Here is a 16,108-nt window from a genome sequence, read left to right as displayed (position 1 = left end):
TCCCCTTTCCTTTTGTGACATTTTTTTAGATTGTAAGCCTGTGGGTAGGGACTGTCTTAAGAAATATTTTTGTAAGCCACCTTGAGAGCCTTAAAGGGCAGGATAAAAATGCTAAAATAAATAAATAAATAAATAAATAAAGCTATCAATGGCTAGGGGTGTCAGAGAAATCCACAACAGAATCAAACAAGTTTGGATTTCTATGAATCCAAGCCAGATTCTTCAGTGGATAGGCTTTTCCCACATCACACAGATTCTGCGGAGTTGTGGACCATTTAAAAAAAATAAATCTGGAATTTTACACAAATTTAATCATACGTAAAAAAAAAATTTAAAAACCACAGGCTGAAAATGTGGGTTTCCCACAAAGGCTAAAGCATAAACATGTGCATTTGCAGGGGGAGGGGTATTTGTGCATTTGGGGGAGGTATTTGTGCATTTTCACAAGTGCAAATTCAGGAAATCGATAAACAAATCTGATTCCGTCAATGAGCGGACGATGGAACGAAAGGCACTTGTCAAACTGCAAAACAGTTTTTATGGAATCCGCACATCCCTATCAATGGCTAGGAGTCATGATGACTGTATCTTACATCCAGCAGCCGGAATGATTTGCCTCTGTATCCCAGTTGTTGGGAACGTGAGTGAGAGGGTGCTGTTGTACCTACTTTGGGGTTTCCCATTGGGGTATGTGGTTGGCCAATGAACAGAATGCTGGGCTAGATCGGCTGTCGGCCGGATCCAGCAGGGCTCTTGTTCTGTTCTTAACTTTGAGTCTCTTTCTCTCCCCCCCCCCACCCCTTGCAGTGCAGCCAGTGATGGTGCCCAGCACCCCCGACGATGCCCCAGAGCCCCGAATCAAGCGCGGAGGAGGAGGAGCACCTCTCCCAGTGCCCCGAGGGGGAGTCGGGCTCGGAGAGCTCCCGCGAGGGGCCCAGCCCCCCGGCCAGCCCTGCTAACCCTGCCCACAATCAGTCCATGACGGTACCTGAGGACGCCCACTTCAGTATGATGGTCTTCCGAATTGGCATTCCCGACCTGCATCAGACGGTGAGGAGCGAGAGGGGTGGGTGGAGAAGAGTACAGGAGAGCTTGGTGGGCTCGCAGGTGTAAGCTGAGAAAGTTGGGAAGTTGGTGGATGTGGGTGGAAGATTGGTGGGTGGAAGGCTGGTAGATGTAGGGTGACCATATGAAAAGGAGGACTGGGCTCCTGTATCTTTAACAGTTGTATTGAAAAGGGAATTTCAGCAGGTGTCGTTTGTATGCATGCAGCACCCAGTGAAATTCCGTCTTCATCACACCCGTTAAAGCTGCAGGTGCCCTGCCCTCTTTTAAATCTGGTCGCTCTAGTATAGCTCCTGCAGCTTTAACTGTTGTAATGAAGAGGGAATTTCACCAGGTTCTCCATATATACAAATGACACCTGCTGAAATGCCCTTTTCTATGCAACTGTTAAAGATACAGGAGCCCTGTCCTCCTTTTCATATGGTCACCCTAGGTAGATGTCTTCAGGGTCTGACCCATTTCTCATATTTGGTATATGATAGAAACTCCCACTTGCCCAAATCAGAACTGTAAGTGATGTTGGATATTTTGTGTGTGATGTATCTTGGCAATATTGCTTCAGCCACCTGGATGATGATAATAGGGAGCTGGCTTATACCAAGCCAGGCCATTGGTACATTTGCCTTAGTATCATCTACACCAGGTGTAGGCAAGCTGATGCTCACCAGATGTTGTTGGATGACAATTTCCACAATTCCTGACCATTGGCCATGTTGGCCATAACTGATGGGAGTTGTAGTCCAAAACATCTGGAAGGCACCAGGTTGACTAGCTATGCCGCTCCAGGTTTTCAGACATAATGTTTTCCCCAGCGTTACTTGGAGATAGCAGGGAATGAACCTGGGATGGTCTGCATACAACGCGTCTGCGCAATGACTGAGCGATGGCCCTTCCATCATGATCTTCATCATCATCGAGTTGTCTATAGGTACCATCCTAAATACCTCTCCTGGGTCTTAGTTACTGGCAGTAAGAGCTGTAAACTATAATATACTAGCATTTTGGGTATTATGGCCCTGCCTCTTTGGCCTTCAGCTCTGCCCACCACTGGAATGCGGCCCCCAAGACCCTCCCCGAAACGGAATTCAGCCCTCAAGCTGAGAAAGTTCAACACCCTTGCAGTAGAGCAGATTTCTCCAAGCTGGTAGCTTCCATGGGCTCATCTACGCCATGTAGGATATTGCACTATGAAAGTGGTGTGAAAGCAGTATATAAAAGGCAGGAGCCACACCAAGCAGGATATATCACTATGAAAGCAGTATATGGTATGTGTCTTATGGGCCCCAACAGTTGTCAGTGCACTTCAGTACTACTATAAAGCAGGAGTGTGGCTCCTGTTTTATAAACCACTTTCATAGTACAATATCCTGCTTGGTGTAGATGAGCCCCAGGTGTCTTGGACTTCAATGCCCATGAGCCCCAGCCAGGTTGGTCAAAAGTCAAGAATAAGGAGAGTTGTAGTCTCTGCTGGAGCTGGTTGGGGAAGGCTCCAGCAGAGCATAGGGATGAGGCAGCCGTGCTGCATTCTTAAACTATTCCTGGAATCAGGCACATTCCCTCTAGTCCGGGGCACTTCGTCCGCTCCTTTCCTCCGCGTCTCCTATACAGACACGATGTCATCAGCACAGCACAGGTTTAGTCGAGGACGGGACGGGACAGTGTGTGGTGAGCATTGTGGGTAGAAATGCACCATGCTCCAGGTGACCTTGGCTTCAGATCCCCGATTCTGCGATGCTGCATGCGCCGCAAGGGGATCGAGTAGAGAGGGAGGGGTTTTCTTGATGACAGACGGAAGAAAACGGGGCTTCCCTTCTCAGCGGGGGCTCCACCCCTCACCCACCCCACCTCAGTCCCTTGGGGGGTAATTAATGCAGAACTGAATTCATCCTTAGCTCAGCACTAAAGGGAACGTATTCCTTTCCCTCTTCATTAGCAATAAAATGAGGACACTCAGCAACGCATATCTACAGACGCTGCCACCATCACCAGCCCTTTCATCCAGCAAACCTTTCATATGGGGAGCCAGATGCAGACCTAAGCAAAGTGTCCTTCTCCCCCCCCCCTCCCCGCCATCCAACTTCTTTGCATAGCTGCACACCCTCTCTCTGAGCACCCCAGAAGTCTCACTGTATATATGCCAACTCGTCCTCACCTGATGTACTGATGGCCTAGGGATGTGCATAGAAGCAAAACTCAGGTTCATCAAAAGTTCTCCAACTTCCTCTTCAAAGCTGGTTCTGTCTTGTGTCCATAGCAGACGACGATTTTTCCCACCCCTCCGTTTGCCTGAAAAATCGTTGCATATTTTCCTGCGTATTTTTTCCCAACGTGGGCATTAATTTTGCACACGTTTAAAATGTAGGCATCATTTAATCACTTTAAATGATTAAAGTGTGTTTGTCCCCTTTCTTTTTCATAAAGTACGAATTTGATCACACGCAATTTTTCAGGTGTATTCATGCTGTCGACCACATTTTTTTTTTTTCAGTTTTTCAGCTCTGAAACACCTACGGTCTTCAACCCCAAATTGTGTTTGAGTCCGTGTTTGGTCCAGAAGGGGCCAACTGGATAAATCCTGATCAATAAATGAAATGAAACCACTTCCCTACCTCCTTAACTAATGCAAACTGAACAACAAATGATACCCCACAACCTGTTCCAGTCAAGATGCATAGTAGTACCCACAGCCAAACAATATATTTTAGCACCTGAGGCAGAAAATCTCCCTGCCAGTAAAAATACGGCAATAATAAATTAATAACTACCCATGTGCTGCCTTTTCGTGACATTAAAGATCTGCTGCCTGAGGCAACTGCCTCACTCTGCCTAATGGTAGAGTGTCAGCCCTAAATTCGAGCCTCTTACCCACCTGATGCATACACATACAACAGGATTTACTACCTTAATTTATTTATTCTTGCTGCCCCATCCTATTTCAGGGGTTGGTGAATGGTCAGTGGTGTTCCTAACCCAAAAAAGTCCACGTGGACACTGTTCAGATGACCCACTAAGCCACAGTGGTTAAGGGGGGAGGCAAAGCACCCTTTCCGGGGCCTCCAGAAAGTGTGTAATTCCCTGGAAAGCACGCTTTGCCTCCCCACGCACCAGTCAGGACCTGGAAAGTCGCTTCATCAAGCTCTCGTCTGGGCCGGCACCCCGGAACAGGACCAGACGAGCAAGGTTCAGCCGACTCACAGGGCAAGTGCCCTGCAAGTTCTCCAGTCCCTAGGCACTTTACTACTACTTCTGTAACTATTGCTAATAATAATAATAATAATAATAATAATAATAATAATAATAATAATTTATAAATATCTAAGTACTGCACATAAAAGTTAAGAACTAAAGACAGGGCCTGCCCACAGACATAAAATCTAAAAAAAGACACATGCCTGTTACAGGAAGAAGCTCAGAGTTGGTCCAACCATTGTACAAATGGAATACTTGTGGTTTCTACGCTGCTATTTACAGACAGTTGGTAAAACAATCCCCCACTATCCTTGACTCAGCCTGTTTCATTCCTCTGTTCCCGTATCTTCATATTCAAAACAAACACCCGCCCCAGTATACACACAGAGAATTCCCAATGTCCCCTGCATACCTCCGTACGTCTATGCATACACAGGATGCAGTTTAAAACGCAAATGTAGATACCACATTAAGTTACCATGACCCCCCCAAATTGTTGGCCAACATCACTTTGAAGAAGACAGCCCCACATCTCACTTCTCTCCGCCTCCCCACAAATTAACACATTTTACTGCTTTTTTAAAAGCTATGACTTCCCCCCTCCCCTTTCATTTTGGGTCCCATTTCTATTCACAGGGGCAACCATGGAAACCGTTGCTAGAGATCACAAATTGTCGTGTCCATGGAAACGGGGGATGGAGTTGCCAGCATGTGTCTGGCTGGTTGTCCCTTCGTCACCCGCATCCTACCCCCATCTGACCCTGGGAGTCTGAGGACTGAGGGAAGGAGGTCAAGACTGCTAGAGGCCAAACCCCAATATGGTGTTAAGAGGTATTGAAAACTCCACTGGGAGACACAGAATGCCATAGAGAGCCAAGGGCGAGAGCTCTATTCCATTCAGTTCAAAGACACGTTATCGGCGTAATAAGGCTGTCCCTAGCCTGCACCACAACCCTGCTGATTCTGAACCCCCCAAATTCATCTTCTGTGCCCACAAAAAGGGACACATCCATACAGGAAGACTTCCCTACTCCTGGTGCCATCTTTACCCACATCACGGGTTCCCTTGTGCAGGCCGGGAACTACTAGAAATTTTCTATGTCTGCTGTCTGCCTGTGGTTAGGCAGCTGAAGGGGCACACACAGTGAACAGCCAGCCTTGCATGTGCTGTGGACTGACTGAGGGCTCATCTACAAGTGAGATATTCCATTATGAAAGCGTATATAAAGGGCAGGAGCCACACCAAGCAGGATATAGCGGTATGAAAGTGGAATATAGTATGTGTCAATGGCCCCCAAGAGTTGTCAGTGCACTTCAATACCGCTATAAAGCAGTAGTGTGGCTCCTGCCTTTTATATACTGCTTTGTAACCACTTTCATAGTGGAATAGCCTTCTTGGTGTAGATGAGCCCAGAGCAGCAGTCCCCAACCCTTTTGGCACCAGGGACCAGTTTCGTGGAAGACAATTTTTCCACAGACCTGGGGGAGGGGGTTGAGGGGATGGTTTTGGGAAGCCACGCCCACTCTAGCATCCTGGCTTCGCTTCAGCTCGGTGGGCACCCAGCCGAAGCAAAGCCAGGATGCTGGGGCAGGCGGGCAGCTTTGGAACGGCGCACCCAGAAGTCACTCTCCCAGAGCGGCTTCCAGCCGGGCGCGCCGTTCTGAAGCCGCCCCACCCCAGTATCCTGGCTTTGCTTCGGCTGGGCAGGTGAGATGGTGCCCGGCGCCCAGGAACGCTAGGGTGGGGGTGGGTGGGTGGGTGGATGAAAGCAGCTCACCTGAGTGGCCCGGTTCCTAACAGGCCACGGACCAGTACCGGTCCGTGGCCCAGGGTTTGGGAACCCCTGGCCCAGAGCATGCCTGAGACCCAAAAAAACTTCCATGCGGAAGTATCCGGCATCATAGGGCTCAAATACTCCTTTCCGCAAATGTATATCTGACTGCTCATGCTGGTGGGCCCATATACTCAATCCAATCATTTAGTTGCCGGGGACAAGTGACAGGGCTGACTTACCACATTTTGAAGTCAGTGAAGTAATATACGTTACCATCTAAGGAAGCTGACCCACCCACCCCTTAAATCCCAAGCCTAAAATTACCAAAATGCACCAGAGCACCTAGGACACAGAACGACTTCTCTCCCCGCCCCACGAATACAGGTATATCAGTGCAACCATTGCCGCAGTTCGTTTTAAAGGTGAACGCTGAAATTCTCAGTAGGTCAAGCTCTGTACTACTTCTCAGATTTTGCCTGGAACTTTTGTCTTTAAAGAACCGCTAGAAATTAGGCCTGCCCTAGGCCATAGCTGCAGGAGGCCTGTAGGGACTTCGTTCCCTCAGGGAAGACAGCAGGCGCCTTGCATGAATTTTAGCTTTCAATTAAAAATACAAAAGTAAATCTCTGTCACTTTTATCTGTGGAGATACAAGGGGAAAACATGCAGGCCGCATTCAGCACAACGGCTCAGTAAAAGGTAAACGTGTCACAAAGCCATTGGAATAACTGAAAAGCATTAGGCACTAGAATTGCATTGTATCACTACTTCATAGGATCAGATAATTTTGAACATGAGCTTACGTTTGCCATACTTTTATTCAAGCAGCCATTTGCCGTGTCAGGTGATTGGTTGGGTTGGGTGTCTGTTATGGTTGTGTCCTTATTGTATTTGTTTTATTATTGTTTCAGGGCACTATCCTATCAATTGCGTCCTCAGTGATCAAAAACCCCCAAACATGGAGGTGTCTGATCATCTAATGCAGTGTGGGAGGAGTAGCGGAGACAATCTTTGCCTCCCCATTCTCCTGCCCTACAGATTTCGCTAGCAAGGGCACTGCGAAGAGTGAGGGGATGGTGGGGGTGAGGGTGGAGGAGGCTCGGGCTAACACATATCCTGGCCTCTCCATTCTCCTCCCCACCCACTGGAATGCCCCCTTTCCCCCTCTACGAGGATGAGTTTCTGACCTCTGAGAGGCAAACGGCGTGCTTCTCCTAAGGCAGCCTTCCTCAACCTGGGGCGCTCCAGATGTGTTGGACTGCATCTCCCAGAATGGCCCAGGCAGGGCATTCTGGGAGTTGTAGTCCAACACATCTGGAGCGCCCCAGGTTGAGGAAGGCTGTCCTAAGGCCAATTGCAAGGGGTTGGGTTACGGGGTGGTGGATCTCTGACTTCCCCTTCTGAGCTCAAAGCTCTGTCTCTGATCTCAAGTGTGGGGTGGGTCGGTGGGAATCCATACTACCCTGTGGTCCCAGGGATACTCTCCCATGAACCATAAGATTGCTCTCTTAATTATGCTTTCATTTATCTAGGGCCATTTCTACACCTGCCTTTTCGCCCAGGATCGTCCCAGGATCATCCCTGTGCATGCAAATGACACACAGGGGATCCTGGGAGCAGGCAGGGACGGCCCCTCCATTTTCCTGGGAAAATCCTTTGGTGTAGAAAGGGCCTATGATTGTAGGACCTCTTTCTGTCTAAACATGCATAGGATTGCGGCATGAGTTCCTGTTGTTTAAAATCTCTTACTGTATTTACATCTTTGCACTACTGCTAGGTTTTATTTTGGTTTTGGCTTTCATTTTAAACTGCAGTTTTACACTTTAAAACTTTTATATTGTATTTCATCATGTTGTATTTTCTGGTTTTAATAGTTGTGTAGAGAGCTTCAGCTAGAAACGTAATAAATAAATACATTCCAGCGGTCGGCGGGTCTCAAGGCGAAATTGGTGGGGCCAAAAAAAGAGATCAGTCTGTTTTAACTTAAAGCTCTTATTGCCAGTAACAAAGCCTTAAGAGAGGCATTTCAATATTTTCAAATGGGGGGAAAAACTGCACAAAAGCCAGAAAACCAATGACTGATCAGTGGTTAGGGCAATAGGATGTGGCCTTCTGGGAAGGCCAGGTCTGACGTTCTCCAACCCTAAAAGAAAAAGAAAAAGATGCCTTTGTTTTGATTCAAAAAGGCTCAGAATGTGTTTTAGTTGTAGGGTGACCATCTGGAAAGGAGGACAGTTGTATAGAAAAGGGAATTTCAGCAGGTGTCGTTTGTATACATGCAGCACCCAGTGAAGTTCCCTCTTCATCACAACAGTTAAAGCTGCAGGAGCCCTGCCCCTGGGACCAGATACGAAAGAGGGCAGGGCTCCTGCAGCTTTAACTGTTGTGATGAAGAGGGAATTTCACCAAGTGCTGCATGCATACAAATGACACTTGCTTTTCTATACAACTGTCAAAGATACACGAGCCCTGTCCTCCTTTCCATAGGGTCACCCTAGTTTTAGAGCCAACTCAGACAAGTGTGCCATTTTGATGCCTGCCTTCCCTCTTGCTCTCGACTCCCCACTCGCCCGCCCGGTCCCATTTCAGAAATGCCTGCGTTTCAATCCGGACGCGGCCATTTGGGTGGCGAAGCAACAGATCCTCTGCACTCTCAACGAAAGCCTGAAGGACGTGCTGAACTACGGGCTCTTCCAGCCAGCCACCAACGGGCGGGACGCCAAATTCCTGGATGAAGAACGGCTCTTGCGCGAGTACCCACAGAGTTTTGAGAAGGGAGTGCCCTATCTGGAGGTAAGTCTGCCGCTGGTCCTACTGGGGCTTTGCGCTAGTGCAGTGCTCTTCAACTTGACCAGACCTGAGATCCACCTCAGACTCCCAACCTGCAACATGGGACCCAGTTCCACAATTTCACAATTGCCCAACATGGCGGCCACAGCTTTGCCGTGACTCATCTGGACTGATCTCACCACCCAACAGTGGGTCGCGACCCATCGATTGAAGAGCCCTGCACAAGTGGAAAGCACTTCTGCTCATGCAAGGCTGGGCACCCCCATTTTTGCTGATTCACTCTGTCCAGCGGCTTCCTCAGTGTAACCCCTTCTAGGGTGACCATATGAAAAGGAAGACAGGGCTCCTGTACCTTTAACAATTGCATAGAAAAGGGAATTTCAGCAGGTGTCATTTGTATATAGGGAGAACCTGGCGAAATTTCCTCTTCATCACAGTAGTTAAAGCTGCAGGTGCCCTGCCCTCTTTTAAATCTGGTCACTCTAGTAGAGCTCCTGCAGCTTTAACTGTTGTGATAAAGAGGGAATTTCACCAGGTTCTCCATATATACAAATGACACCTGCTGAAATTCCCTTTTCTATGCAACTGTTAAAGATACAGGAGCCCTGTCCTCCTTTTCATATGGTCACCCTAACCCCTTCGCCCTGAAAAGCTGTGCCTGAGAGTTGGGGAACCTCCGAGGCAGCCTTCCTGGTACCAGATGCTTGCAAGATGATGATGCTCCCACCATTCCCAACCAATGAGCATTCTGGCTGGGGATGAAGGTGGTTGCAATCCAACGCATCTGGAGGGTACCAGGTTGGGAAAGGTTCATATGGGATGGGAAATCGTGTGGGGAGGGAAAACCAAATGCCTCTCCTCAGACAAGTGGAATGGCTTTGTGTTACTGCAAAGTCACCATTGGATCAAATCCATAGCGGGTTGGATCTAGAACAGGGGTGTTGAAACTCAGGCCTGCAGGTGAAATCTGGCCTGCCTGGAGTACAAATCTGGTCCTCCAGGGTTCCCCAGATGCCCCCCCTCCCCTGTCCCCACCCCCTTTCCCAAGACCACAGGGACATAGGAATCTGCCTTACACTGAGGGCTCATCTACACCAAGCAGGACATTCCACTATGAAAGTGGTACGGAAAAAAAATATAAAAGGCAGGAGTCACACTACTGCTTTATAGCGGTAACTGACAACAGTGGTCCATGACACATACCAAATACCGCTTTCATAGAGGAATATCCTGCTTGGTGTAGATGAGCCCTGAATCAGACTCTTGGCCCATCCAACCCAGTATTATTGATCCTGACTGGCAGCAACGGCTCTCTACGGTTTCAGGCAGGAGTTTTCCCAGTCCTGCCTGAAGATGTCAGGGGTGGTCTGGCTTTTGTACAGTTTTTCCCCCATTCTAAAAGGTTAAAAAGTCTTTTTGGCAGCTTAGTTACTGGGAAGAAAGTTAAGCTGAAATATGCTGGGATTTTGGCCCCACCCATCCCTTCGAGAGCTTCTCCGAAACGGAATTTGGCCCTCGGGCTGAAAGAGGTTCAGTGCCCCTGGAGGAGACCCTTAAGTCACACTTAAGCCCCATTGGACTCCATTAGGGTGACCATATGGAAAGGAGGACAGGGCTTCTGTACCTAAGAGAATTTCAGCAGGTGTCATCTGTATTTATGGGGAACCTGGAGAAATTTCCTCTTCATCACAACAGTTAAAGCTGCAGGTGCCCTGCCCTCTTTTAAATCTGGCCACTCTAGTATAGCTCCTTCAGTGTTAACTGTTGTGATGGAGAGGGAATTTCACCAGGTGCTGCATGCATACAAGTGACACCTGATGAAATTCCCTTTTCTCTACAACTATTAAAGATACAGGAGCCCTGTCCTCCTTTCCACATGGTCACCCTAACTCCATGGAACTCAGGAATGGCTGGTTTTCCCACTGATTTCAATGGGACTAAAAGACGCCTTCTTTCCTCTCCATCCAACCCAGTATACTGCACAGTATAAAAACATAAGATTATCAGTAGCGAAGAAACCCTGCCGGCAGGCTTGCAAACTAAGTAAACAGACATATGAGGCAAAGGAGTCGGGTGGGGGAGAAAAGTCAGGCAACAGAGGGAGAGCAACGAATTCAGTGAATTAGAGAAGGCCTGGGGAAAGAGATATGTCTTGAGGCATTTCTTGAAGTGTGGGAGGTACTGAATCATACGACTTTCTGGAGTTGACGTTCTTCCCTCAGATCTATAGAAGTTAAATCTACGGAGGGGGTGGGGCGAGACGCATCTTGTCGCTCGTCGGAGACATGCATGGAAACGGGGGCGCAGGAATGCAGAAGGGCTCTATGGCAGAGGTGGACACAAGGCAGAACAGGAGCTTCTGGTGGATCCTTGGGGTGCACTCTTCAAATACTTGAAAGGTTGTCACACAGAGGAGGGCCAGGATCTCTTCTCGATCCTCCCAGAGTGCAGGACACGGAATAATGGGCTCAAGTTACAGGAAGCCAGATTCTGGTTGGACAACAGGAAAAACTTCCTGACTGGTAGAGCAGTACGACAATGGAACCAGTTACCAAGGGAGGTTGTGGGCTCTCCCACATTAGAGGCATTCAAGAGGCAGCTGGACAACCATCTGTCAGGGATGCTTTAAGGTGGATCCCTGCATTGAGCAGGGGGTTGGACTCGATGGCCTTAGAGGTCCCTTCCAACTCTATGATTCTATGTGATTTGAGGTAGATCCAATCAAGGCATTGAGGTAGATCCAATCAAGGCCCTGAAACAGCCAGTACCCTCCTGGCTTTTAAAATGGTTCAGGAAGACAGGCTGTTGCAGAGTAAACAGATACTGCAGGTGGGGAAGAGTGTTTAGCAATGTGGAATAGAGTCCCACCCCCTTGATATAAGAACAAGAATGGTAGGAGTACAAAAGGGTATCTCTGTTGTAATTTGCAAAATGTTAGAGGGTCTTGAGGAAATGGGACGAATCCTGCATTTCACCTGTCATGCATGATTGCATCACATGTACTGCCCCATCTTGTCTTCCTGAGACATTCCCCTGCCTAGTTATCCTTCACTGGTGAAGAGCGAACAGCACACGGCACTTGAAGGTTCCTGTATAGCAGGGATTCCTGGGTGGGAAATTCCTCCTGTGCGGAGCAACCCTGAAGGTTTTCTATGGATGTGTTGGGATGAGGGTTAGAATGTAGGAGAGTCAGGGGGAAGCGTCTCTGGAGATGGTTCGGTATCATCTACCTCTCTCCCATTGTCACATCATTTCCAGTTCCGCTACAAGACTCGAGTTTACAAGCAGACCAACTTGGATGAGAAACAGCTGGCAAAACTCCACACTAAGGTGAGAAAAGAGAAACCTTTCAACAGCTCCACCAATAAAATAAAATGCAGTTAAAATCTTATCTCCAAAGAGAGTCTGAAGTTGGCTCTTAAACATCCCAACTTTTGTACAATCGGAACATTCAAACTCTACAATCCCATGGCTGTGTTCGCACATAACACTAAGATGTGATTTATGTTAGCCATGGTTTGTCCTGAATTGTCTTGCGGATGAGCAAAACTTTCCCCCTTTTTCTGTTTTGGTTCTCTCCTGCTTAATTTACCTACTTTCAAAGCAGCTTCATTTTTAGGCTGCTCTTGCTGAGTGTCTCTCTTTCAGCACAGACAGCAGCGCAAACAAGCTAGGGATGAGCCACGGTTCTGGGTTCAGATATCAGAACAAACCATGGTTTAAACAAAACCAACAATAGCTGGTCAACAAACCATGGTTTGTTTACAGGGATGGGTTCGAACACAATGGGCCAGTTCGCACATATTGGCAAATTGTAGGTTATTAAATGCATGATTTGACATGCACGAGTAGGAGCGAGAAAGTATGTGATTATGATATGCAAATCTAGAGAGCTGGGTTGTTTAGGGGCTAACCATTGGGCTGTTTAGCACCTAAACAACCCAGCATCTCTTGGTTCGCACATCATACTCACAACCTGCGAAGGAGCTGATGGTAGGTTGTTTACAGAAAGTGGAAGTGAAGAGCATGCCAGAGGCAGCATACTCGCTCACTCTTTCTCATGTTATGTGTGAACCAGGACACTGGTTTATTTAGCCCATGGCTTGTTGCCTTACACAGGGTTTGTTTGGCAGATGATTGAACAAATTGTGGATTGTTTTCTTGATTTCTGACTTTTTTATTTCCCTCCCCCTTCGCTTGCATGTAGACTGGCAGGGGTTACTGCTTTTACCTGCTGCCTCTATAGCATGAACAGCCCACAGTTCTGGGTTCATATGTAATAATAACCCGTGGTTTAAACAACATAGACTTCACAATCCAACAACAAATGATGGCTTCTCTTTTTGGGTTGTTCTTGGTTAACGAACCATGGTTTGTTATGGTTATTCACCTATCACAAGAACCCAGAATTCAACAACCTATACCATGGGCTAGCACACACCAGGTAACAAGCCAGATTTCAAGAAACCAAAACATGGCTTCACATTATGCATGAACCAGGCCTATATATTATGTTACAAAAATATTGTGTGAATAAGGCAAATTGTGAGGACATCTTGATTTACTTCATTATCGTGTCCCTTCCTCCACAGCCAGGATAGAAATGCAAGCTATGAGTCCAGCCTTTCCCAACCTGGCATCTTCCCAATGTGTTGGACTACCAAGTCCTACTATCTTGAGCCAGTGGCTTGGGACGATGGGAGTGTTAGTCCAGCACATCTGGTTGGGGAAGACTATCATAGGCCACAGCTAGACCTAAGGTTTGTCCTGGGATCATCCAGGGTTTGCCCCTGCCTGAGCACCGGATCCCCTGTGTGTCACCTAGATGAACAGGTGTGACCCCTGGACGATCCAGGGATAAACCTTAGGTCTAGCTATGGCCATAGTCTTTTGGCAGATTAGTAGAATACAGATATAGAAAGAGGTATATTAAATTGCAGGCTTATTGTGGGCTTATTTACCAGGTTACGTTGATAAGCCTAAATACAACGGAATGTGGCTGTGGGATGGTCTTTCTCCACTGGAGCCCTTGTGGGCAGGGGTGGCGGGGGAGGCCTCTGTGCTCAGGCTAGAACTCCTTGTGCCCGTTGCAAAGTTCTGGGTGGCTTAAGCACTAGGCCCAGCACCACCGTGTTCCTCTTTTCAACCCGCAGTATTCTGTCCCCTCCCTTCCCTGACCCTCAATGGCTGTCACTGGCAAATCTTTTCCCCAGACGGGGTTGAAGAAGTTCCTGGAGTACGTGCAACATGGAGCAGCGGAGAAAGTGGCGCGGCTCCTGGACAAAGGGCTGGACCCCAACTATCATGACTCCGACACCGGCGGTAACTATCGGGGAGGCATGGAGAAGGAGGGAAGCGGTGGTGCAGGGGCACCTTTTGAAGCGCGGGCGCTCATCGTGGCAGTCCCCCCTAGCCACGCCCCCAAGGAGAGTCCAAAACTGCAGGCTGCTGTGTTGATCCATGGCAGCAAACCCATTGTAGCCATTTTCATCTCCACCAGGAGCTGGTGGTTTGCAAAGCGAATGGGTCTTAATTGCCCATTCAAGACCAAATCACCCCAAAAGCCTTTACATTACAACAAGAAACAACACATATCGTCACTGGGGGGTAAAAACCCGTTTCCTCCCAGGTACTGTAATCTCTTGGATTACTGCAATGCGTTATACGTGGGGCTGCCTTTGAAAACGGTCCGGAAGCTTCAGCTGGTACAAAACAGGGCAGCCCGTTTACTAACAGGGAGTGGCCGGCGAGATCACATTACGCCAGTCCTTTTACAACTTCATTGGCTGCCAGTCCAGGTCCGGGCCCGATTCAAAGTGCTGGTATTGACATTTAAAGCCCTAAACGGTTTGGGGCCAGGTTATTTGAAGGAACGCCTCCTCCCATAGGTACCTGCCCGGACCCTAAGGTCATCTACAGGGGCCCTTCTCCGTGAGCCCCTGCCAAAGGAAGTGAGGCAGGTGGCTACTAGGAGGAGGGCTTTCTCCGCTGTGGCACCCCGGTTGTGGAATGAGCTCCCCAGAGAGGTCCGCCTGGCGCCTACACTGTACTCTTTTCGTCGCCAGCTGAAGACCTTTTGATTCACTCAGTATTTTAACACTTCATTTTAACTTAAATTTAAATTATACTGTTTTAACTCTGTATTTTAACCTTATGTCAATTTTGCTGCGTGGTTTTATCCTGGTTGTGCTTTTTATATTGTATTTTGTAATTGTGCTTTTAACCTGTTGGTTGTTTTATTGTGGTTTTAATTTTTGTGAACCGCCCAGAGAGCTTTGGCTATTGGGCGGTATAAAAATGTAATAAATAAATTAAAATAAAATAAAATAAAATAAAATAAAATAAATACTGTGAGGATTGTAGCTAAGCTCAGAGGGAACAGGGAATTCTGGAGTGGGAGGTGGGGGTGGCAGGTGATGTCAGCATCCCTGCTACTAAAAAAAGTCCTGGCGCTGCATCCCTGTGAGCCCTGCTGCCACTACACCACTGGAGGGGATGGTAGTCCCAGTTGCCAATCACGCACTCTCTCACTCACACACACACACAGTAGTAATCCCGTGCTTTCTTTGCAGAGACGCCTTTGACGTTAGCCGCCCAGTTGGATGGGACCATCGACGTGATCCGGTTGCTGTGCCTTGGCGGTGCCCACATAGACTTCCGGGCAAGGGATGGAGCCACCGCGCTGCACAAAGCTGTGTGCTCACACCACTATCCAGCCCTGATGGTAAAGTCCATTGCTAAGTCGGCGCTGCGAGATATGAGAATGATGTTGTGAGAGATGTGCCGTATTTCTTCGATTCTAAGACGCCATCGATTCTAAGACGCACCCCATTTTTAGAGATGTTTATTTGGGAAAAAAGGACATCTTAGAATCGAAGAAATACTTCCCTCACCGCCCAGCCAATCTCCTCCCCCCCCCTTCCGCACTTTCTTCTAATGGTTGTGTCCTTTTCTTTTTTCCCTCTGTGAGAGAAGAAACCGCCGTTTGCGCGGGAAGAAGGGGGGGCGTTGAAACAAAGAGTAAACAATATTTTCGGGCGGGGAGAGAGAGGAGAAGACGCAATTAAGGAGCTAAAACGCTTAACTCTCCAGTCCCGCTCTTTACTTGTCTGTGCACCAGGGGACGACGACACGCGATTAAGTCCCATGGAAATCAATGGGACTTATGAATAAATTTGACTAACAAAAAAACAGGCTCTTACCCTCCTCGCTCGCATGGCTCGAGGCTGCTGCAGGAGCTTCCTCTTTTCCTCTTACCGTATTGCTTCGATTCTAAGACACCATCGATTC

General features: G+C 48.0%; 1 protein-coding gene across 1 annotated transcript in view; it reads left to right on the top strand.

The window, feature by feature from the left end:
* Positions 1–840: 840 nt before the first annotated feature.
* The window catches only part of SHANK1 (SH3 and multiple ankyrin repeat domains 1), a 92,524-nt gene continuing 77,256 nt past the window's right edge, over positions 841–16,108 (top strand). The window contains exons 1-5 of the mRNA XM_063137709.1: positions 841–1,050; positions 8,618–8,821; positions 12,077–12,148; positions 14,032–14,140; positions 15,391–15,542. Of these exons, the coding sequence (XP_062993779.1) occupies positions 841–1,050; positions 8,618–8,821; positions 12,077–12,148; positions 14,032–14,140; positions 15,391–15,542 (747 nt within the window). The remainder of the gene's footprint in view (positions 1,051–8,617; positions 8,822–12,076; positions 12,149–14,031; positions 14,141–15,390; positions 15,543–16,108) is intronic.

The sequence above is a fragment of the Elgaria multicarinata genome, chromosome 11, assembly GCF_023053635.1.
Source record: "Elgaria multicarinata webbii isolate HBS135686 ecotype San Diego chromosome 11, rElgMul1.1.pri, whole genome shotgun sequence".
NCBI classification, from domain to species: domain Eukaryota; kingdom Metazoa; phylum Chordata; class Lepidosauria; order Squamata; family Anguidae; genus Elgaria; species Elgaria multicarinata.
The sequence above is the reverse complement of the archived record's forward strand: the minus strand, read 5'-3'. Positions and strand labels throughout refer to the sequence as shown.